At 40.4% G+C, this 17931-nt stretch overlaps 1 protein-coding gene across 19 annotated transcripts in view; it reads left to right on the top strand.

Annotated features, from left to right (window-relative positions):
• The window catches only part of SOX5 (SRY-box transcription factor 5), a 569059-nt gene that overhangs the window by 532039 nt on the left and 19089 nt on the right, over positions 1-17931 (top strand). For 14 of the 19 annotated variants that reach the window (XM_083818461.1, XM_083818460.1, XM_083818476.1 and 11 more), the window contains one exon: positions 4321-4493. In XM_083818461.1, the coding sequence (XP_083674587.1) occupies positions 4321-4493 (173 nt within the window). The remainder of the gene's footprint in view (positions 1-4320; positions 4494-17931) is intronic. The other 5 variants (XM_083818470.1, XM_083818471.1, XM_083818466.1 and 2 more) reach the window with 1 other exon arrangement.

Raw genomic sequence — 17931 nt, 5'->3', positions numbered from 1 at the left:
TCAGTCTAACTAGCAAAACAATTACCAGCTTCATTCAAAAAAAAAAAAGATTTGTGATGTATCTTGTGAATAGTCTTGACTGGCTGCTTTTAACATTGTGGCAGAAAATAGCATTAATTATTCCTCCTGTCAATATTACCTCTTTGCCTATAGACCATTTAAATAAGAATGGTCCCAGCAGCGATTTTGCAAGTCCTGTGTGTTAAAGGGACTGCTCTTTGCATGTGTATAAGTAAAAAATGTACACATCCCATTCTTCATCCTTCTAACTGAAACATTTTATTCCAAGAAGTAACTGAATGTAATATGAACTAAGATCTCAGTGTATAAATCAAGTTGTGCTAAGGGAATTGATGTAGACTGCTGTACCTTTGCTGCTGTGTAACATCTCCAGTTGGCCGCTTTCAGAGATGGCACAGAGAATGAATGAAACTGTGAGTCAGACCTACCAGAAGCAACTTCTGTGATATCTCAGTGCTGTGTAGTGAAACTATTTTGTTTCTCTGTGGGTCTCTTCCAAGCTCTCTGTAGTCCATGTTCTACCTGAACAGTTATGTTCAGAGTTCAAAACACTGTGCATACAAGATTATTGCTAATGTTGATGAGAGTTACGTATATCAGACAGTAAATATGCTCCTATGCCCTATAGAAAAGAAAATAACTTTATTTGTTATGACAAGTTACAACTGTCTAAATATTTCATAAATATCCCGTCATTAATTGTTAATGCATGTATTGTTCTTAATAGCACTACACTGTTTAACATTGGTAGATAATAACATATTTCATTTTTCATTTGGTTGGCTCTACCGCTCTCCATGTACAGTGCACCAAATTTCAGTATTTTCACATTAAATTTTTTGTCTTCAAAAGACTGAGCACCACATTAAGATGTGGTATTAAGCACCTGACCTGCATCTCAGTGGCAGGACATCTCTTGTTCTCTCCTCTTCAATCATTTTTTGCTACACACCTGATGTTTTTCATAGGTTTGAGACCTCTGCAATTTACTTCTTTTAACAAAACGCAGATTTTGAAATGCTGTACCTGTAATGAGTGATAATGTAATTGGATAAAAGCTGTGGGGATGAAAGAAGCTTTAAAGGTCACTCTTGCAAGAAGAATTAATGTGTTATACCATTAATAAACCACGGAAAACTGTGGAGAAAAAGATAACATACTTAAGTTATTGTTAATGACGTAGAGTTCACTGCTGTTTATCTCCTAGCTACAAATATAGAAAGTGACTTTTTGAGGTTGCTGAACAGTATAACTGTGCATACAGTATATATAAGATAAGGAATCTCTAACTGTGGAGCAGGAACTGGACAGACATAGCCTACTTCTAACAAAACTCTATTCTTTGTGGAGGACTGCAAGAAGAAAAGGCTTATGAACACTTCACAGAGTCCGTTCCTGCTAACTGCTGGGTCAGGTCCAACCAAAATTATAGCTCGTTACCATGTTGAAACCGTCTGGTGGTCTTAGAAAAAATGAACATAAAATTTTAAGTCACCCTCCAGTAGGAGCTACACCACAAAAACAGCTTGATAGCATTTTAATAAAGGTACTATGAGAGACTGGTAGAGAGACTGGTATACTTTTTATCTTGAGAGATGGATCTCTCCAGGAAAGGTCACTGAGAAATATGCAGTCACTTGCCAGAGAGTTATTTCCACCATTTGAATGATCGGGACTGTCAATGCAAGAAAAGGGTTGTCTGCCCTAGATGTGCCTGGCCCACCTTGCTGGGGTGTAGCTGAGCTGTCACCTTTCACTGCCACTAACTTCAAATTAAAACCATTCTCTGAGAGCAGTTCTTCAGGCTGCTTGGTTCCAGTGGCATGGAGAAATGCTCATGTATGTTCTGCTTTGTCTGGGGAATATAAACTTATACCTTCCTGTGATTAAAAGTGTAGCTGCAGTTGGGCATACACATACATAATACTTTTCCTTATAGTGTATAAATTATGCTACAGACTGAACAGTCACAAATGTCATGACTTCATGTATGACTTTAAATCCAAGCATTTCTTTGTGGGAACACGCATATGTCCGTGTACTAAAAGCAGAAATTACTTCTCTCTGCCCTTTGCCATTATCTTCAACATCTCTATGCTAGTTTGGCAATCCTTGTAACTAAGTGCATTTTATGTAATGCGGTTCCCCTCTCTGTCAATAATTCACCACCTACCCTAAACAACAATAATTTACATTCAACTCGCTTCTATATTAATCATTTCCCTGCACACCAGCATCTTGGCAGCTACTGAAAAGCATAAGGAGTGCTTGCTTTTATTCACTGTCATGTGCCAAACTGTCTCAAAGATAGCAGCATTCAGGAAAAGCCAAATAGTCTGGAGAAGGGCATGAATTCCAGTTCCTAGGCAAATTCAGCTGTATTACAGATTGAAAGTATTATACCTAGCCTAATCAAGAGCACAAGCAGCAGTAATACTAGTTTGTTTGTTTGCTTCCTTTTTAATTTATTCCAACTACATACAAGCTTCATCAGTAACAGACGCAAAGTGGGGAAGAAACCAAGCAAGTTGTTAAAATGGATGTTTAAAAAAAAAAAGTCAATTGGTAGATATGTGTTGGTGCAGGTTATATCCTTTCTTACACTGGGAAAGCTTTAATTAATGGAATTCTGTTGGCTGGGAGTTGCTGAACAGGGACAGTTGATAAAAGCAATGTGGATCAAGTTGGTTCATTTAAAAGTCTCAGGGTAGTTAGCCAAAAGCTACCCGTTAGTAAAATTAGCAACAGTCAAACTGCACAGAAACTTTTCTTTTTAGTTTTTGCCCACGGTGTCTGTAATCTAGAAAAGACAAACAAACAAACAAAAAAAAAAAAACAATCAAGCCCAAACCCAAAATGAAATCCTCGTAGCAGTGCAGCACTGAACTAATCTGACATCAGCTTCTTCCCCTGAAATGTTTTAAGCAGCAAGACAATGTCCTACGTTTTTTGGCAATCAGTGGATCAGATAGAAGAGTCTAGCAATACAACAAGGATGTGTAATCTGACATGATTAGACAAGGCTCTTTAGGAACAGAACATTCATAATTGAGACAAAGAAAGAGTATTAATAACACTTTCCTAACACGGCAGTTAGCCATTTTATATTTCCTTTCTTTAATCTTAGTGTTTTTCAACAAATCATGGGATTTAATAGCGTGTTTTGGCAGATTAGAGGATTTATGGCCCAGATGTTTTTTGTTCTAAAAATGGATTAGGGTGTAAAGTTTGCTGGAATCCATGGAACATGTTGAGGCAAGCCGGTCATTTTGTGTGTGATTAGTGCCTGCCTTCTGTCTCACAGTCCCTCCATCTGTCACAATTCACCAATGGATCTGGTTAGATTTAGCCTCATGTCACAAACAGAAGTCCCTTTTCTGGGCAATTTCATATTACAGATTCATTTTATGCCATTTTTATGCCCTAGTTAAAAGACAGAAAGAAGTGTGTGTGCATGTGCGTGTATGTGGAGAGGGGGAGGGAGATGGGTAGATATTAGCCTCTCTTTTAATGTTTGAAAAATAGACTGGGGCTTGGAGTCTCCCATCAGTATTCTATCCTGCAAATCACATGCAGATCATAATAAGTATAATCTACAGTACACTGAAGAAAAAAAATGACAAAGTGTCACATTTAAAATTAAATAGTATTAGCTCTGCTGGTGATGCTTGTAACATTTTAAAATTAAATAATTCAGCGACTACTAAGGCTAAGCCCTAGGCTGTGAATTTGCAGCAAAACAGTGGACGTTTGACCTACTATTAGTGGCGTGAATAGGAGTGGGAATGTAGGTCTTTGTAGCTGTGGTTTCTTGTGCAGTTCTGAATGACAGGTGGTGGTGGGGAGCAGGCAGGGGATGAAGATTCTCTTCCCAGCCATTATGTTTCATATCTATAGCAAACCACCGCCACCTGTGGTTTATTGTAATGTATTCACAAGTTTTAAGATGGGGAAGAATAAAACCATCTATTTTTAAGAGTTTGGGATTGCTGGCATGATCAAAGCCTCCCCTAACTCTTATCCAGTTACATCCTGCTGCATGCAAACCACAGAGCTAACCTCTGCAGTGTCAAGGAAATACTGAAACTAATGGGATCAGATGTCACGACGATGATTCTGGCACTGATGTTTCTCATGCTTTATATCCAGGTGGCTCTACCATAACAGTAACAGAATTACAAAGCTTAGGCAGGTTTGTGGACATTGCGTTTTAATTCTTTCTCATGAATAATGATGAAATATTGATGAATTTTCATCTATGAAAGCTAAAGTGTTTTCTTGTAACTTTCTTTTTTTAAGACATCCTTTCTTCTATCACGTCGTCAGGTTATTTAAATGACCACGATGCTGTTACCAAGGCAATCCAGGAGGCCCGGCAGATGAAGGAGCAACTTCGGAGAGAACAACAGGTGCTGGATGGGAAGGTGGCTGTTGTGAATAGCCTGGGTCTCAATAACTGCAGGACAGAAAAGGTCAGTGTCTGAGTCTTCCTTTGCAAACCTGTAGAGATTGCATTTGCCTTTACTGGCATAGTTTCTTCCTCCCTTTTTTCCTCCCTTTATTTGCTCTATTTTCTTCTTCACAATTTTAAAGAAAACAGTTGCTTCTTTCAAAAAAGCAAAAGGAAAAATGAAAACCACAACCAAAAGTTGACATGAGAGAAAGATGTGGAGAAACTCTGGGGAGAGGGGGGAGGCAGCAGAAATGGTTAAAGCCCTCATAAGAACTTTGGAGGCCACTAATTCTCTGTTCCAGCCTGTCAACATGTATTATGGCAAGGTGATATTGGAAATCTCTGGGTCTAAGTGGAAATCTTGCTTTATGGAAATGCTTACATGTGTTTGTGAGATGAGCTGGATTTGAAAATATTCAAGCTTCTTTAGGAGCATAAGCTTTGCTGATAGTCAGGCTCAGCTTCTGGGTATTTAGCCTTGTGAGGTTGTCATATATTATATTTTCTGACCATTGCAATGTAGCACTGTCATGTCACGTTAGATGACTTAACAGAATTGAAAAAATGGAAAATTGACAACACAAAATGCACCAAATACTTGCAGTAAAAATGTGGAAGCAGCAGAATGCATGGGCCTTACTGTCTTCCACTTTTGAGCTAGCCTGTGAAGTTGTACTGTAACAACATAGCGACAGTAAATATCTCTAGAAAATTTCTATGTGCTCTATCTATTGCATCTGCTGAAGAGAGTGTGATCTCCTGCTTTTCTCTGGAAATAGCTGATGTCTTTCCATGCACTGTTTTGGCTTGCAGAGAGTAAATACATCAGCTAGTCCTTGCTTCCACATCTATAGTAACTGTCCTTATAATCCTGCTGTTTAAGATACACATCCCAACTCCTGCGTGTGTCTCAACATTATGTGCATAACAAGACTTCCTCCTCAATTCCTCTCTTCCCTCTGCAGTGCCTTCTGAGATGTCACAGCTTTTATTGTTCTGTACAGCTAAAATGACTGTTGCCGCATTTGGTGCAAACTGAATTTTACTGAAACCTCTTCTAGGGCTTTTCACTGTAGGGCCTTGTGTGAATCACTGAGTTGGGCAGATAAATAGAATGAATAAAAATGATCAGCTATTTAGCAGAAACTTGAAAGTCAGTCATCCTAGGAAGCTTGTGAGTCAAACAATATTGTCCAGAATGAGCAGATTGCTAATTTGGATAGCTTTCCATTTTCCCTGTTTTTAGATGGAGTTTGATCAATAAGCTATGAGAAGCCAGCAGTCTGGGGAATGAATGTTAAATGTCCATGTGAGTCTCTCACTACTGTACTTATTTCATCAGCCTGTCCTGGGTATAAATGATGTAGAGATGACTCCAATTTCATGCACTTTCTGGAGAGGAAGGGGAAGGAAAAAAGAGGCCAGTGTAATAGGTATCCGGCAGCACATACAGTCTCTCTCGTAAGAGCATTGGTATGGGGAGAGAGAAAGAAAGAGAGGGATGGAGCATGTTTACGGCATTTCACATAGAAGAGTACCAGAAGGGAAAAGGGAAAAGCAGAGTGTCAGATATAAGAAGAAGTGATCACAAGCACAAAGGAATTTATATTCAAATATTTAAGCATTCTTGAAAGGATGCTCGCAGCAGAAATTTCTTTTCTCTGCTCCCCATGTAGAAATGACTTTAACACTCAGCCAGATGCTAATGCAAAGTGACTCAAGCTATTCCTCGCAAGCATAGCTAAATTGCCGTTATTTGTTAAGCGCATTGAATTCAGCTGTGGATACAGCAGTTGGTTGCATTCAGAAAGCATCTGTACCCTTTTTTTTTCCTTTCCCCTTTTTTTTTTTCTTAATCCTCCAAAGCAGAGACAACTCTGCCTATCTCCCCCCTCTCCTCCCTTGTGCTGGCTGGGAATTGTCAAGTGACAACCGACCAAATCCTTTTGGACAGGAAGCCTTCATCCTGAGTTCTATATACTTGCAAAGCAGGCCTTGTGGTTGGATCAGGAAGCCCATTAAAAGCACTTTGATGGTATGGAAATTCATCTTCATGAAGCACCCAGGCCCCTAAGCAGCATGCTGTTTAGCTGTGGTTACAGATCAGTCATTCACATCGGAGGGCAGTAATTGTGCTGACGGCTTGTTCAGCAATGGAAGTACATAAAATAATCCCAGGCCCTCCACCATAGCATTGCGAGTTAATCTTCTTTAATACAGATCAGCTGTTGTTCTAACACATGACTTTAGGCTGGCTCTAGTGACTCTGCACAGCCTTTTGATTAAGTAACAGGAGTGGAACCATCTGCATTCACTTTATTCTGTTACTTTCCTATTGTTGGGATTCTCCTTGCCCCTTCTGTTTTCACTTCTCACCCGCAACCCGGGTTGAAGTTTATTTTCCTCTCTAATTCATGCCTCCTGGTGGGCTTGTGGAGGGCACGGAGGAGTTCTTTTACATGGTAGCAGGAAGAAAAAATTTCAGCTCAGTTGAAAATTTCTCTGAAGCAACTGTAGGGTTTGGGTTTTCTGATGCAATAAATGCCCAAGCTTTCTCAAGGGTGCACCTATATTTTAATTTAATTTAATCTAATTTTATTTTATTTTTTAATTTTATTTTAAAGTGGAGACAGGGAATGACAGAACCAAATCTGAGATCTCCTTGACTATAATGGCATTTGGGTTGCTGGGGTGACCGCTTAAGCCAATAAGCACTAGTTAAGAAGTTGCACTTCTTAGGCACTTCTTATATTTCTTAACTTGTTGGAGGGTCTCCTGAACTGTCTCTTGCATCTGATCCCACAAAGGAAAAGAAGGAGGCTGTGAAGTTCAAGCACACGTTCTCCTTCCCCATATAGGCTGTATGCTCAAGGCCATCCACCAACTAGCCAGCTGTGAAGTTCAGGTCCAGACTAACACTCCAACTTCTCTAAGGTTTGTGGCTGTTTGACCTAGGACCTGACTTAAAGTTTTCTGTCTTGCAAAGATCAGGATTTCAGAGGAAGGCAGGTGTTGCCGTTTTGAATTAAATTTGATACTGGTTTTGCCTGTTTTCAAGGAAAAGAAAACAAGGTAGTCGGGAAGGTGTGTAGTGACAAATAGAAATGTGGCAGCGTTACCACTGTAGTGCCCACCAGGGTAGTCCCTGAACTTCTGGGATGTTATGTTTGCTCACTGGTTGGTTGCTGACAGTGAGATTTTGGGGTGGTGGACAGGACTAAAAGAACTAAAGTAGCTGTGTGGACATGGACATAGTTTAATTAGAAATGTATGTTACATTGATACTTGTGTAGAAGAAAGATCACTCTTCTTCCTTCAGAGTTATCTCAGTCTTTATGTCCAACAAGTACTGGGGCTATCTCAGGTTTTCCTCCCTTCTTTGCTGTGGTAGTTAGTGTAGCTGGAGAGGCTTGGATCTCTGAGACCTCTTGAGTCTTCTGTTGCTATTGCAGCCTACCAATGAAGGTAGGTCCTTTATGCCTCTGAACATGTAACTTAGTCTATCAGTAGTGATTTATCTGTGGGGGTGGCTGGGCAGGCTCAAGACTGGAAATCACCTTTGGGAGCCTGTTAAAGCTCTCGAGACTTTTCTCCACATGTATACATGACCTAGCTCCTGTTCCCAGATGGGTTGATCCTTGTGGACAGCCGGATCAGCCAGCTGTAAGGCAGTAGTCAGACAGGAATTTTGTAGAACTGGAGAGACACTGTATAAAAGGAATCATAAATGAGAAAAGATTTTCGAAAATGGCTAGGATGATTTGGTTGAGTCACTTTATGGGCATCCAACTTGGACCATCTTGAGGGATTTGATTTTCAGAGGATTACAGTAAAAGCCATGAACATCATGATGAACATGGATTTTACTAAAACCTATTTTAATTGCAAATGCAATAAAACATATTTTTACTTTACTTTTCTTGGAAGCATTTCTGTGTATAAATGAGAAGTGTGTGTGTATGTTTTTCTGGTTTCTTGGAAACCCAGGAGCATAGTTTTATTTGTAATTGTCATCTACAGTTAATTATAGCTTGATATGTACTATGCATAAACAATATTACCTATTATACATGTAGCTGACAGCACAGATTGTCATCTAGTGCAAACACTACAATGGGCAGCATTAGAAAGTGGACTCTTCTATTTGCTTGGCCCCGAAACTGCATGTTCCTCTGCAAATGAAATGTACACAGACACAGAGAACCAGCATGTGAGTGCATGCATACAAACCTACAGCCCACTCTTGCACAGATACACAGCACAAACATGCACAAAGCTCGCCAGTAATTTTCTGACTGTAGTCAGAGTTTCAAACATTCATGTATGCACTTGGGTAACAAAAATAGAAGGGAAAGGGAGATGCAAGCAGGCATTTGAGTTTGTGTCTGCATGCACTGATGCACACACAGGTATTGGCTTCTGAATGCTGGAGCCTGCTGCTAAAGGCACAGGCAGCTGACAGGGTTGTGTAAGTACACACAGCCACACAGAATTTCCAACATGCACAAATGCTCATAGCTCACTGAGAAGAGTGCATCCGAATACGTAGACATCCTGTGCTGAAGTGTTGCTTAACCTGTGATACAAATTCTCCTGGTTACTGTGAGGAGTGTGCCCTTCTAAAAGGCTCTGACATGTACTTGTCTGCTGGGCTGTAACTAAAGAGCTATTTGTAACAATATTTATTCCAGCTTTGTAAGCAGGAGGCTGTTTGTTACCCATGCTTATGGAACACCAGGTTCAGGATGCCTTCCCTCACGTTTCCACCCACCCGCCTCCCACCACCCTCCCCACTCCCACTGCCACCTCTCCCTCTTCCCCTTAAGAGAGTGCCAAACATGAAATGACAGTGACCAATGTTGACTTAATGTGGATGTTTAATAATGAAAAAAGTGTGTCAGTTCCAGCGTTAGTTACAAATGGCAGTAAGTATATCGGGTGGCAGCTCTGTAATAATTTTACATCCATCATTCCTTCCTGATGCCTCGCTGGCTGCCTGATGGATGGGGATAGCAGAGTTAACTCTTAAGAAACTACTGTGATCCACTGAGCTGAAATGAATTCTGTCCCTGCTCTCCCCTCAGGGAGGAGGGGGATATTAAGAATCTCAAACCGCAGATCCTGCTGTCTTTGAGAAATAAAACACTACAGCTCACTTTACTAAAGGCGTAAGGAGGAGCTGTTTTAACACATGGGATTTAAACTTCTCTTGCAGTAGAGAATTTTACTTCAATAACAGTTTTTTTTTTTTTTTTAATTCTCCTAATGGTTAAATTTGAACAAGAAAGGTGGGGAAAAAATGGAGGGGAGAGGGCAGAGAGAAGAAAAGGGAAGGGTCAGTAAAACCGAGTCTGACCCAGTGCTTGCTGCATACACTGAGAGTCCATGGGTCAGACTTGAGTGCGTAAGTTGTGATAACTGCAACTGCAGAGAATGGCACCTGGTGCAAGCTGGGCATCTCCCCAGACAGGAGAAACCCCCTGGAAGTAAGTCCAGAGGTACAGTACAAAGATCATAAACCAAATCACTCTGTGAAAGTTACACCTGCCCATTTTCATAATCTCTGAAGTAGTTTACTGGTAAAATACTTCAGCATTTCCAGAGGCTGTACTGCCGACAGACATTAAACACGCACACTTATCCCTGCATGTTCACCAGCCTGCTAATATATATGTCCTGTAATTTGTAGCCCACTCTATTCCTCCCTGGCCTGTAAAACACCAGGAAGGATGATCAGTGTGATGTTTTTGTTCTCGTCTTGCAGTGTGAGAAGAGATCCTTCTATTTGGAATAATTATTATACAGTGTGGGGACCAGGGAGTATCTTGTGGACAATGGACTGATACAGGCTCTAAATCACCCTGCAACACAGAAGTTAATATATTATCCTAACAATTGTGTGTCCACTTCTTATTCCCCTTTTCCCTACTCTCTTCCTAATTTTGTCTGAGTTTCTTTGCCAGCAGAAATTCTTCTATGTGGGTTGCAGTCCTCTTTGTTAATGCTATCATCACAGAGCAGTTTTCAAAAAGCATAACAACAAGGCAAGCAGGTATTATGTCATCACCCATCCATCACCCTGTATGTCAGCCTTTCAATAAGTCCAATCAGCAGTCTCAACAGGATCGGTCATATTAAAGGAGTCTTCTATTCAACAGGGCAACTGTATGCATTGTAATTTCTCCCAAAACTTTTCTCAAATTTAATTACAAACACACGTCAAGTTTGCACACTGCAAAGATCAAAATTGTTTTTGTCCAGCATTGGTAACTAAGCATTAAACATTTTGATTTGCTTCGGCTGAAAGTTTATTCTTTTTTTCCTTTTCCTTTTTTCCCCCCATTTTTTTTTTGCCATGTGCTTTGTGTAGCTTGTGTGTATTTATATTTACAGCCACTGCATTTAATGGCCACATGCCTTATTTTCACAGATGGCCAGTGGAAGACTTCCCCTCCCCCCTTTTCTTTTAGTAAAGCCTGCTTTTGGTTTTGCTACTTTTGTCACAGTGCCGCTACTCTCAGTTAGCAAGTGCCTACGCAAGGGGGGGAGAGGTTTTGCAGTGAGGATATTTTTTAATTCCTCCAACAATTTTACCTCTGTTTTAAAATGTTTTTTCCTTTCCCTGATTGACCATCGTCTACTAAATGTCCAGATATATTTTTCAAAGGAAAATTAAGTGTGTGTGCATGTCTGAATTTAGTACATCGTTATGGTGGGGATGCATGGGCAAGGTTAGCTAATAAAAAATGAAACATACAGAGGGATGGACAAATGCTGCCCACAGATGTGTGCCTGAAACTCCCACAGAAATCAAGGAGAAGGGCATGCAGAGGCACGGGAAGAACTGATCCTTGCAGCTGTCTTAAGTCTGAATGAGAACGTAAGTCTTCATTCACTCCAAAGAGCAAAGGCTGGAGGTGTTCACATGCTAGTGTGGATGAGTGAGGAGTGCAGCTGTTTATACCGTACTGGAAATTTTATTAAGCCCAATAAGGATGGATCAACTTCCTCCTGAAAAAAAAAATAAAATAAATCATACAATTGATTTGAGTTCTTGTTACTTCTTTTGAGCTTTTTGAATCTTTGCATTAAGTTCTAAGCTTTGCCCTACAGCCATGAGAGCTAATTACTTCCTGAGATCTTGTTATTACTTTTACATAACCACATGCCCCCAGTAGCTAGGGCTTAAGCACATTCATGGGCACCAGCACCAGTGCAATACCTCTGTCCAGTGTAACAGAGGCAGTTTTTCTGTGAACCATGCCTCACAAGGCCCCTGGGCAGCCAGCTTGTCCTGTTCTGCCAGTCGTGGTGGGAAGGTGCTTGCTCTGCTGAGTGACAAGCAACCACCAGTATGTCCTCAGGGTGCAGAACTTCACCTTTAATAATACTGATGCTCATGCTGGGGAGTAGACAAACTAATAAGCTGTACTTCATGACTGGGAAAATGTGGCAGTTTCTTTCTTTGAAGATAGAGTAGGTAGTGCGTCAACTTCTTCATTGGGGCTGGAAGAAACGTTAGCAAAGGTTCTGCAGCCTTCACAATTTTAATACCTTCTAGGGAAAATGGGAGAGAATAGTCTACATCTCAATAATGCTACTGCGCAGATGACACACCCATTGTTTAATAAACAATTGCCAGGAAAATGGAGACTGTGTTTTTGCTTTCTCTTTATATGTGTGCAAACCCCCTTTCTCAGGATATGTTGCCTGGGTTGTGATTTTCATCTTGTTTCATTTTTGCTGTACCACCTCTTTTCCTCAGTTAACCCTTCCTTTCTGCACAGACCAGCTGCAGCATGTCTTTCTGACTTGCTTTGAAATCCTTCATTGGAATTTACAGAGCACATTTCATCCAGGGATCTCAAAACTCTTCACAGTGGTGGGAAAATGTCATGATCTCCATTGTGCTTAATTTTGTGCAGAGCAACTGAACAATTCAGACAAACTTACAGAGCATGTCAGACCAGAAAGCAGTCTAGATGAGAAACTGGGTCATGTAACTCTTAACCTATTTGCAATCAGCAGATTACAACTGGATTTGGTTGAGGTGGATGGCTATGCCTGCACTGTAACAACTTTTATAGGAAGCAGGCAGTGTCTCATCATTCTGCTTTGCTTTTGCTTTCCTTTTGTTTCTTCCTTAAGGAAACAGGTTGATCCAACCCTACCTGCATTTTCATTTAAAAGTCCTGACTTACGCTATCTCTCAGAGCAAAAAAACAAAGAAAAGGAGGACCTTAGTGTCCTAATTTCCTGTAGAATTGCTACTTTCTGTAAGTTTGTTTCCAAGTCAAATACTATATATATATAAATAATTCTTCCTAGAATAAAGAATTATGAATATATATACATATTTATATCTTAGGGAGCTGCCCCTTAGGGCTGCCAATTTTGTGAATATTTCTTCCCTTTCATTTCCTCTGTCTTGCTGTGAAAGGTACTGACTTGGGAGCTCTTAGAAACCAAAGTCCTACATCCAACAATGTATGGCAAAGAAAATGACTATACAAATTTCAGCAAATTCTTCCTGTGATTGGGTGTCTGTTCTCATGAGGAGAGTGTTTAAGTTCCTGGGCCTGCGCAATCCCTCATTTTTTTTCCCCAAAATGGCTAATAGGTCACCTCTCTGTGGAGTCCATATAGCACTTCATATAGATTACAAATCAGATGCCATGGTTTTCAGGTGGTATTGAATCACTCTGGATTTGAATATAAACCAAAATATGACACTCCTTTACCAAGTGACGCAGTCCCAGTTAAGACTGAATATAACAATACTGAAACAAGTACTGTAAAATCAGGAAGAATTACAAATAAGGAAAGTTATTTTCTTTCTTCTAATGCTGCTTTTAGGTTCTGTGGGTGGATTATTCCATGAAAAAGAGAGATTTCAGATAAGGAAGACTGAAAGAGCGGAGGGGGTGGTGAATGTATTGTTTCTTCATACTCAACTTTGATGCAACAACAACAAAAAAAAATCTCCCAAATGATAAATTGCTGAGACATTATAAATAATCTTTCATCTTCTTTGGTGGTCCACAGAGTTTATATAATTGGAAGGCTAAAACCCTTCTTTGTTGTTTCTTCCCTTTTCATTAGTACAGTAGAAGACTATAAAATTGTGCAGCCAGAAGGGGTTTAACAATTACTGAGTCAACATTTGAAAGTCTCACTCTATTTTATCATTTCATGCATGTGCTTTTTATGAGTTTTACAGCCCTGCAAGCGTTACTTAAGCAAGGTCCATTGTAATGGTGGTTCTGTAAATGCTCTTACTTTATTTTGCTTTCCCTAGTAACATGTGCCATTAGCAAGAATCACAATTCCACACACACAGAGAAATGAGAAGCTCAAGGTTACAATTTTTAGATAAGTTTCAGGAGTGCTAGTTCCGGTTCCTAAAACCACCAGACTTGCTGTGTAGCCTTTGACAATTCACTTAAATGTGACTCAGTTTCCCATCTGGTAAGCAAGAATAATGATACTGCTTTTTTTTTTTTTTTTTTTTTGGTGAGATTACATGGCTAAATTCACTGATGAGTGCAAAACACTTGGGCAATGTGATCTATTACACAGAAAAACCTTTATCTAACTAGAGGAACCCTCCAGAAAGAGCCAAAAATTCTCTTACAGCAATTGTAGGCATAACATGATCTGGACTGTAACATGGTTTGGACCAGGCCATAAGCAGTGTGCACACTATGTATTTTGAAGGAGTGTTGCATTAATGTGTAGGAGTAGAGCCTGAACTGCAAATAATTCATCATGTGCAGACTTCTGTGCGCAGCTGGCAATACTGCCAGTGGTTTCTGTAAGTTCTTGCAGCTCTGTGTCACCTGTAAGGCCCACCTTCCTCCTGTTTACCACATTTTGAAAGATGGTGGATCAAGATTTTATAACACAAACTATTCTGATGCTTATTATTGCAAGAGGCAGAGGAATTGGACAGAAAGATAACTTCTACAAAGTCTTCATTCATATCAGATGTAGGGTAAGACTCTTCACCTTTTGGGGGAGCTAAGAAAAATGTCATAATTTTGAATGGATAACACCTGGCACCACCAGTGTGTCTGATAATTTAGGATGTTTTTCTGTAGTAAACAAAAGTGAACTTTCATTGCCGGATCATAGTATAGTAGCTTATCTGCCCAGTACTTTAAGATTTTGTGCATATTGACCAAGGATTGTGTCTGAGTGGTTGATATTTACTGGGACTTGCTGAGAGAAGACTTCTGCCTCAGCACCACAACCTACATTAGATGATGCCACTGGACCTGCTCAATAATGTAAGATAAAAACTATCTTATGAAAACTGCCTATTTGAAAATACCACCTTTAGAGTTTACATGTGAATTCCTCCCCCAGAGCAGGGTGATAAATAGCTGGACAAACTGCACTTGGAGCAAGGGAAATGGGACAGTAAAAAGAACAATAACAGGCAACCATCTGTTTCTTTTTACATGTTGACACCAAAGAGAACAAAGGTAGCAGGCACTCTGTCCATCAGTGTGTTTGTAATTCTTAGGTGCAAGAGCTGATGAGCAAGTTTCTCCTTGCAGTCCATACGTAGCAGTGCTTGGCTCTCTCCAGTTTCTCTGCAAACACATTTTTTTAGCCTGGTCTTTCAGTTCACTTGGAAAAAGAAAGGCAGGAATGTGAAAAGATGTGCCTGAACACTCCTCCTCTGGTTTTCTACACTGGCTGTATCTCTGCAGACATCAAGGTTAGAGAAAAATAATACCAGAGGAAATGGGGGTAGGGTTAGGGGAGTAGAAAACTGAAGAGTGGACTGCTTCAGTAAAACTGCTAACCTTGAATTATGCAATTGGAAAAACATCTCTTGCCAAAATACAGTTCTAACTGAGTTCAGAGTACTGTCGGTGGTTGCCAAATACCCCAGCCAAAAGGATGTCTCCAAGAGGGGGAGGAGGGGTCCACTGCCATATGCCCGGCATTCGCAGCATTCTGGAAGAATCACCCAGTCCTTCAGGAGTGGAGGCGTGTGCTTGCTCTCAGGTGCACCCTCAGCGTTGTTACCCAAGCCCAACCCAAGGCGGGGGCGGCGAGGTCAAAGGGGATTAGGTAGATGTGTCAGAATGTCTTATTTTTCAGACCTTCCAAGGTTTTGATTCACGTTTATGTAGTAGTGGGAGGAGTTCTGGCAAAGATTATCAGGCTGTTCTACATATGTTTTGACTCTTCTTGTTTTATGTTTCTTCCATGAAAGAGACTGCAACCAAGTTCTTGTCATTTTTAGATCAATGTTTTGTTAAACTATGACAGCTATCCATGACAGAGAGCCAAGTAACTTTTGCAGTTGACCACAAAACTGAGTCGGACTTGTGGTGCTTCGTCATTTTATATATGTGGGTTTTTTTTTTCTACATGACACATTCCATGTGCGTGTGTTTTTCTTTGTTCTTTTAAATATAATTATAACATTGCTAGGAGCTGTGCTACAGATCAATCTTCTCTAGCAGATTACTTTCTTTGATTAATGAAGTTTTAGAAACTTCTCATCACATGCCTATTGATAAAACCTGTCTGGTTGTACTTTGGACAATTGGGCTATTGTAGGATTGCTCTCTACAGTATTGTCTTCTTTGTTTTGCCAGTTAGAATTTTAGATGATCTAGACAACAAGGCTCTCACTGTCCCTTCAGAGAGTCTCTCCTAGAGTCCAACAGAAATGACCATTAGGACAGTTTGTCTCAACATCTGCCGAAGTTCTTGGAGGTTAAAGAGGAAAAAGATGTTTATAAGTTATCTATTCAGTCTTCTGGGGTGTGATCCAAAATTCAGAAATTTAGGAAAAAAAGAGTCACTTTATCTTGAACAAGAGATCCCCATGTTTCTTTGCCTGAAAGAGCAGTGGTATTCGTTACTACTTGTTTCCCTTGCTTTATGCAGTGTGATTTTTAGCAGGTCTCAAAAGCAAGTCTTTGCAGCACTCTTCTGGGGCTGGACCAGCCTTGCCTCTTTTTCCCAGCATGATTGGGTCCAGGCTCCATTTGATGCCAATCATGCAATGATCATGAGATTAATATTATTTTATACCTTTGTGGTGTGGGGCAAACCTGAAAAGTAGGGATTATCATTCTTGCATCTTGTAAAACCTGAAAGCACGTAGACTTTAAATCAGCTGAGCTCACTCACCCCTTTCTTTCTGCGCCTGGCAAAGCAAACAGTTGTGGAGCTTGATACAGTGATTAAATAAGTTTAAGTCCAGCATCGTATGGAGAAATGTGCTGCAGCCTGAATTCCAGTGCTGTATCACAGCTGCTTCATTAACATATGTTGCTGAACCTAGCATGTATGTACTCTGCCTGCTATCATTGAATGGTACCACAGCTTGCTACTGTTTACACAGCTAAACCCAACATAATGGAGTGGTGGCAGTTCTAAGAACGTGTAATTTGCTATCAAATTAAGGTACTGATGATAAATAGACCCTCTTTTTGTATATCCTTGAAGCCATAGTGTATCTCTGTCTGAAGTTATTCAGGAAGTTCTCTTGAGATGAGTCTGGGCTAGCACTGCCAACAGGTTTCCAGTTTATTTGGGGTCAGGGAGGAGCAGCTATTTTTTTCCTTTGTTTGTTTGGAGCTTCCATAAATACTTTCTCCATAAACTGAAAGGATTTCTAGGAAAGCTAGCAAGAGGCTTCTATCAAATGGAAAGTAGTAACCCATCAACTGAGCACATTCAAGCAAAACAACATGGGAGTGCTGCTTAGCCCCTTTCAGGTATTTTATAATTTTTAAAGTGCTTTTGTACATTGGGATTGGGGAAAATCAGTTGCAGTGTATTTTGTAGGAAGAGCGTAAGACAGGAAATCAGCACTCTGCTCACATAGCCGGGCTTTTGCATTCTGGCAGTGTCACTGAGACTTTCTGTTCTCCAAAGCTGTTGCAGAGGTTTAGGAAAGAGCAGGTCTTAGACTTATCTTTGCCTGATATTTTTTTAAACTTCAGTATTTTTAAATATTAATACAGAAGAGCGCATCTGGCTGTTTTGGCATCCTCTGTTTCAAGAGCAACATTATGCAGAAGTTCTTTTTAACTGCCACCTTAGAGATAGGGATTGAACTATGTTATCATTCTGTGTGTTAAAGTAGCAAGGAGTAAATTAGCGCTGTGCTGGAAGGGTGTTTTTCTGCTCCCCCATGTTTCAGCTGTCAAGAGAGCCACCTCCAAGCACTGCAGGTGAGCAGTGCAGCCCATGTGCTCATTGTCTCTCTGGTTTCCCTTCCCTTCCCTTCCCTTCCCTTCCCTTCCCTTCCCTTCCCTTCCCTTCCCTTCCCTTCCCTTCCCCTCTTCCATCATGCCTTCACTCTCTCACTTCACCCAGTGTGGCTGTACCTCAAAATGCAAAACTTTTCACAAGATGGATAGCAGTGGAGCATCTGTAGGCTTGTTAAGTCAAACTCTGATAAACGAGCCATACCCAGTGCG

Source organism: Anser anser (genome assembly GCF_964211835.1).
Source record: "Anser anser genome assembly, chromosome: 1".
Taxonomy (NCBI): Eukaryota; Metazoa; Chordata; class Aves; order Anseriformes; family Anatidae; genus Anser; species Anser anser.
Note: the sequence above shows the minus strand (reverse complement) of the source record. Positions and strands in the feature narration are given on the sequence as shown.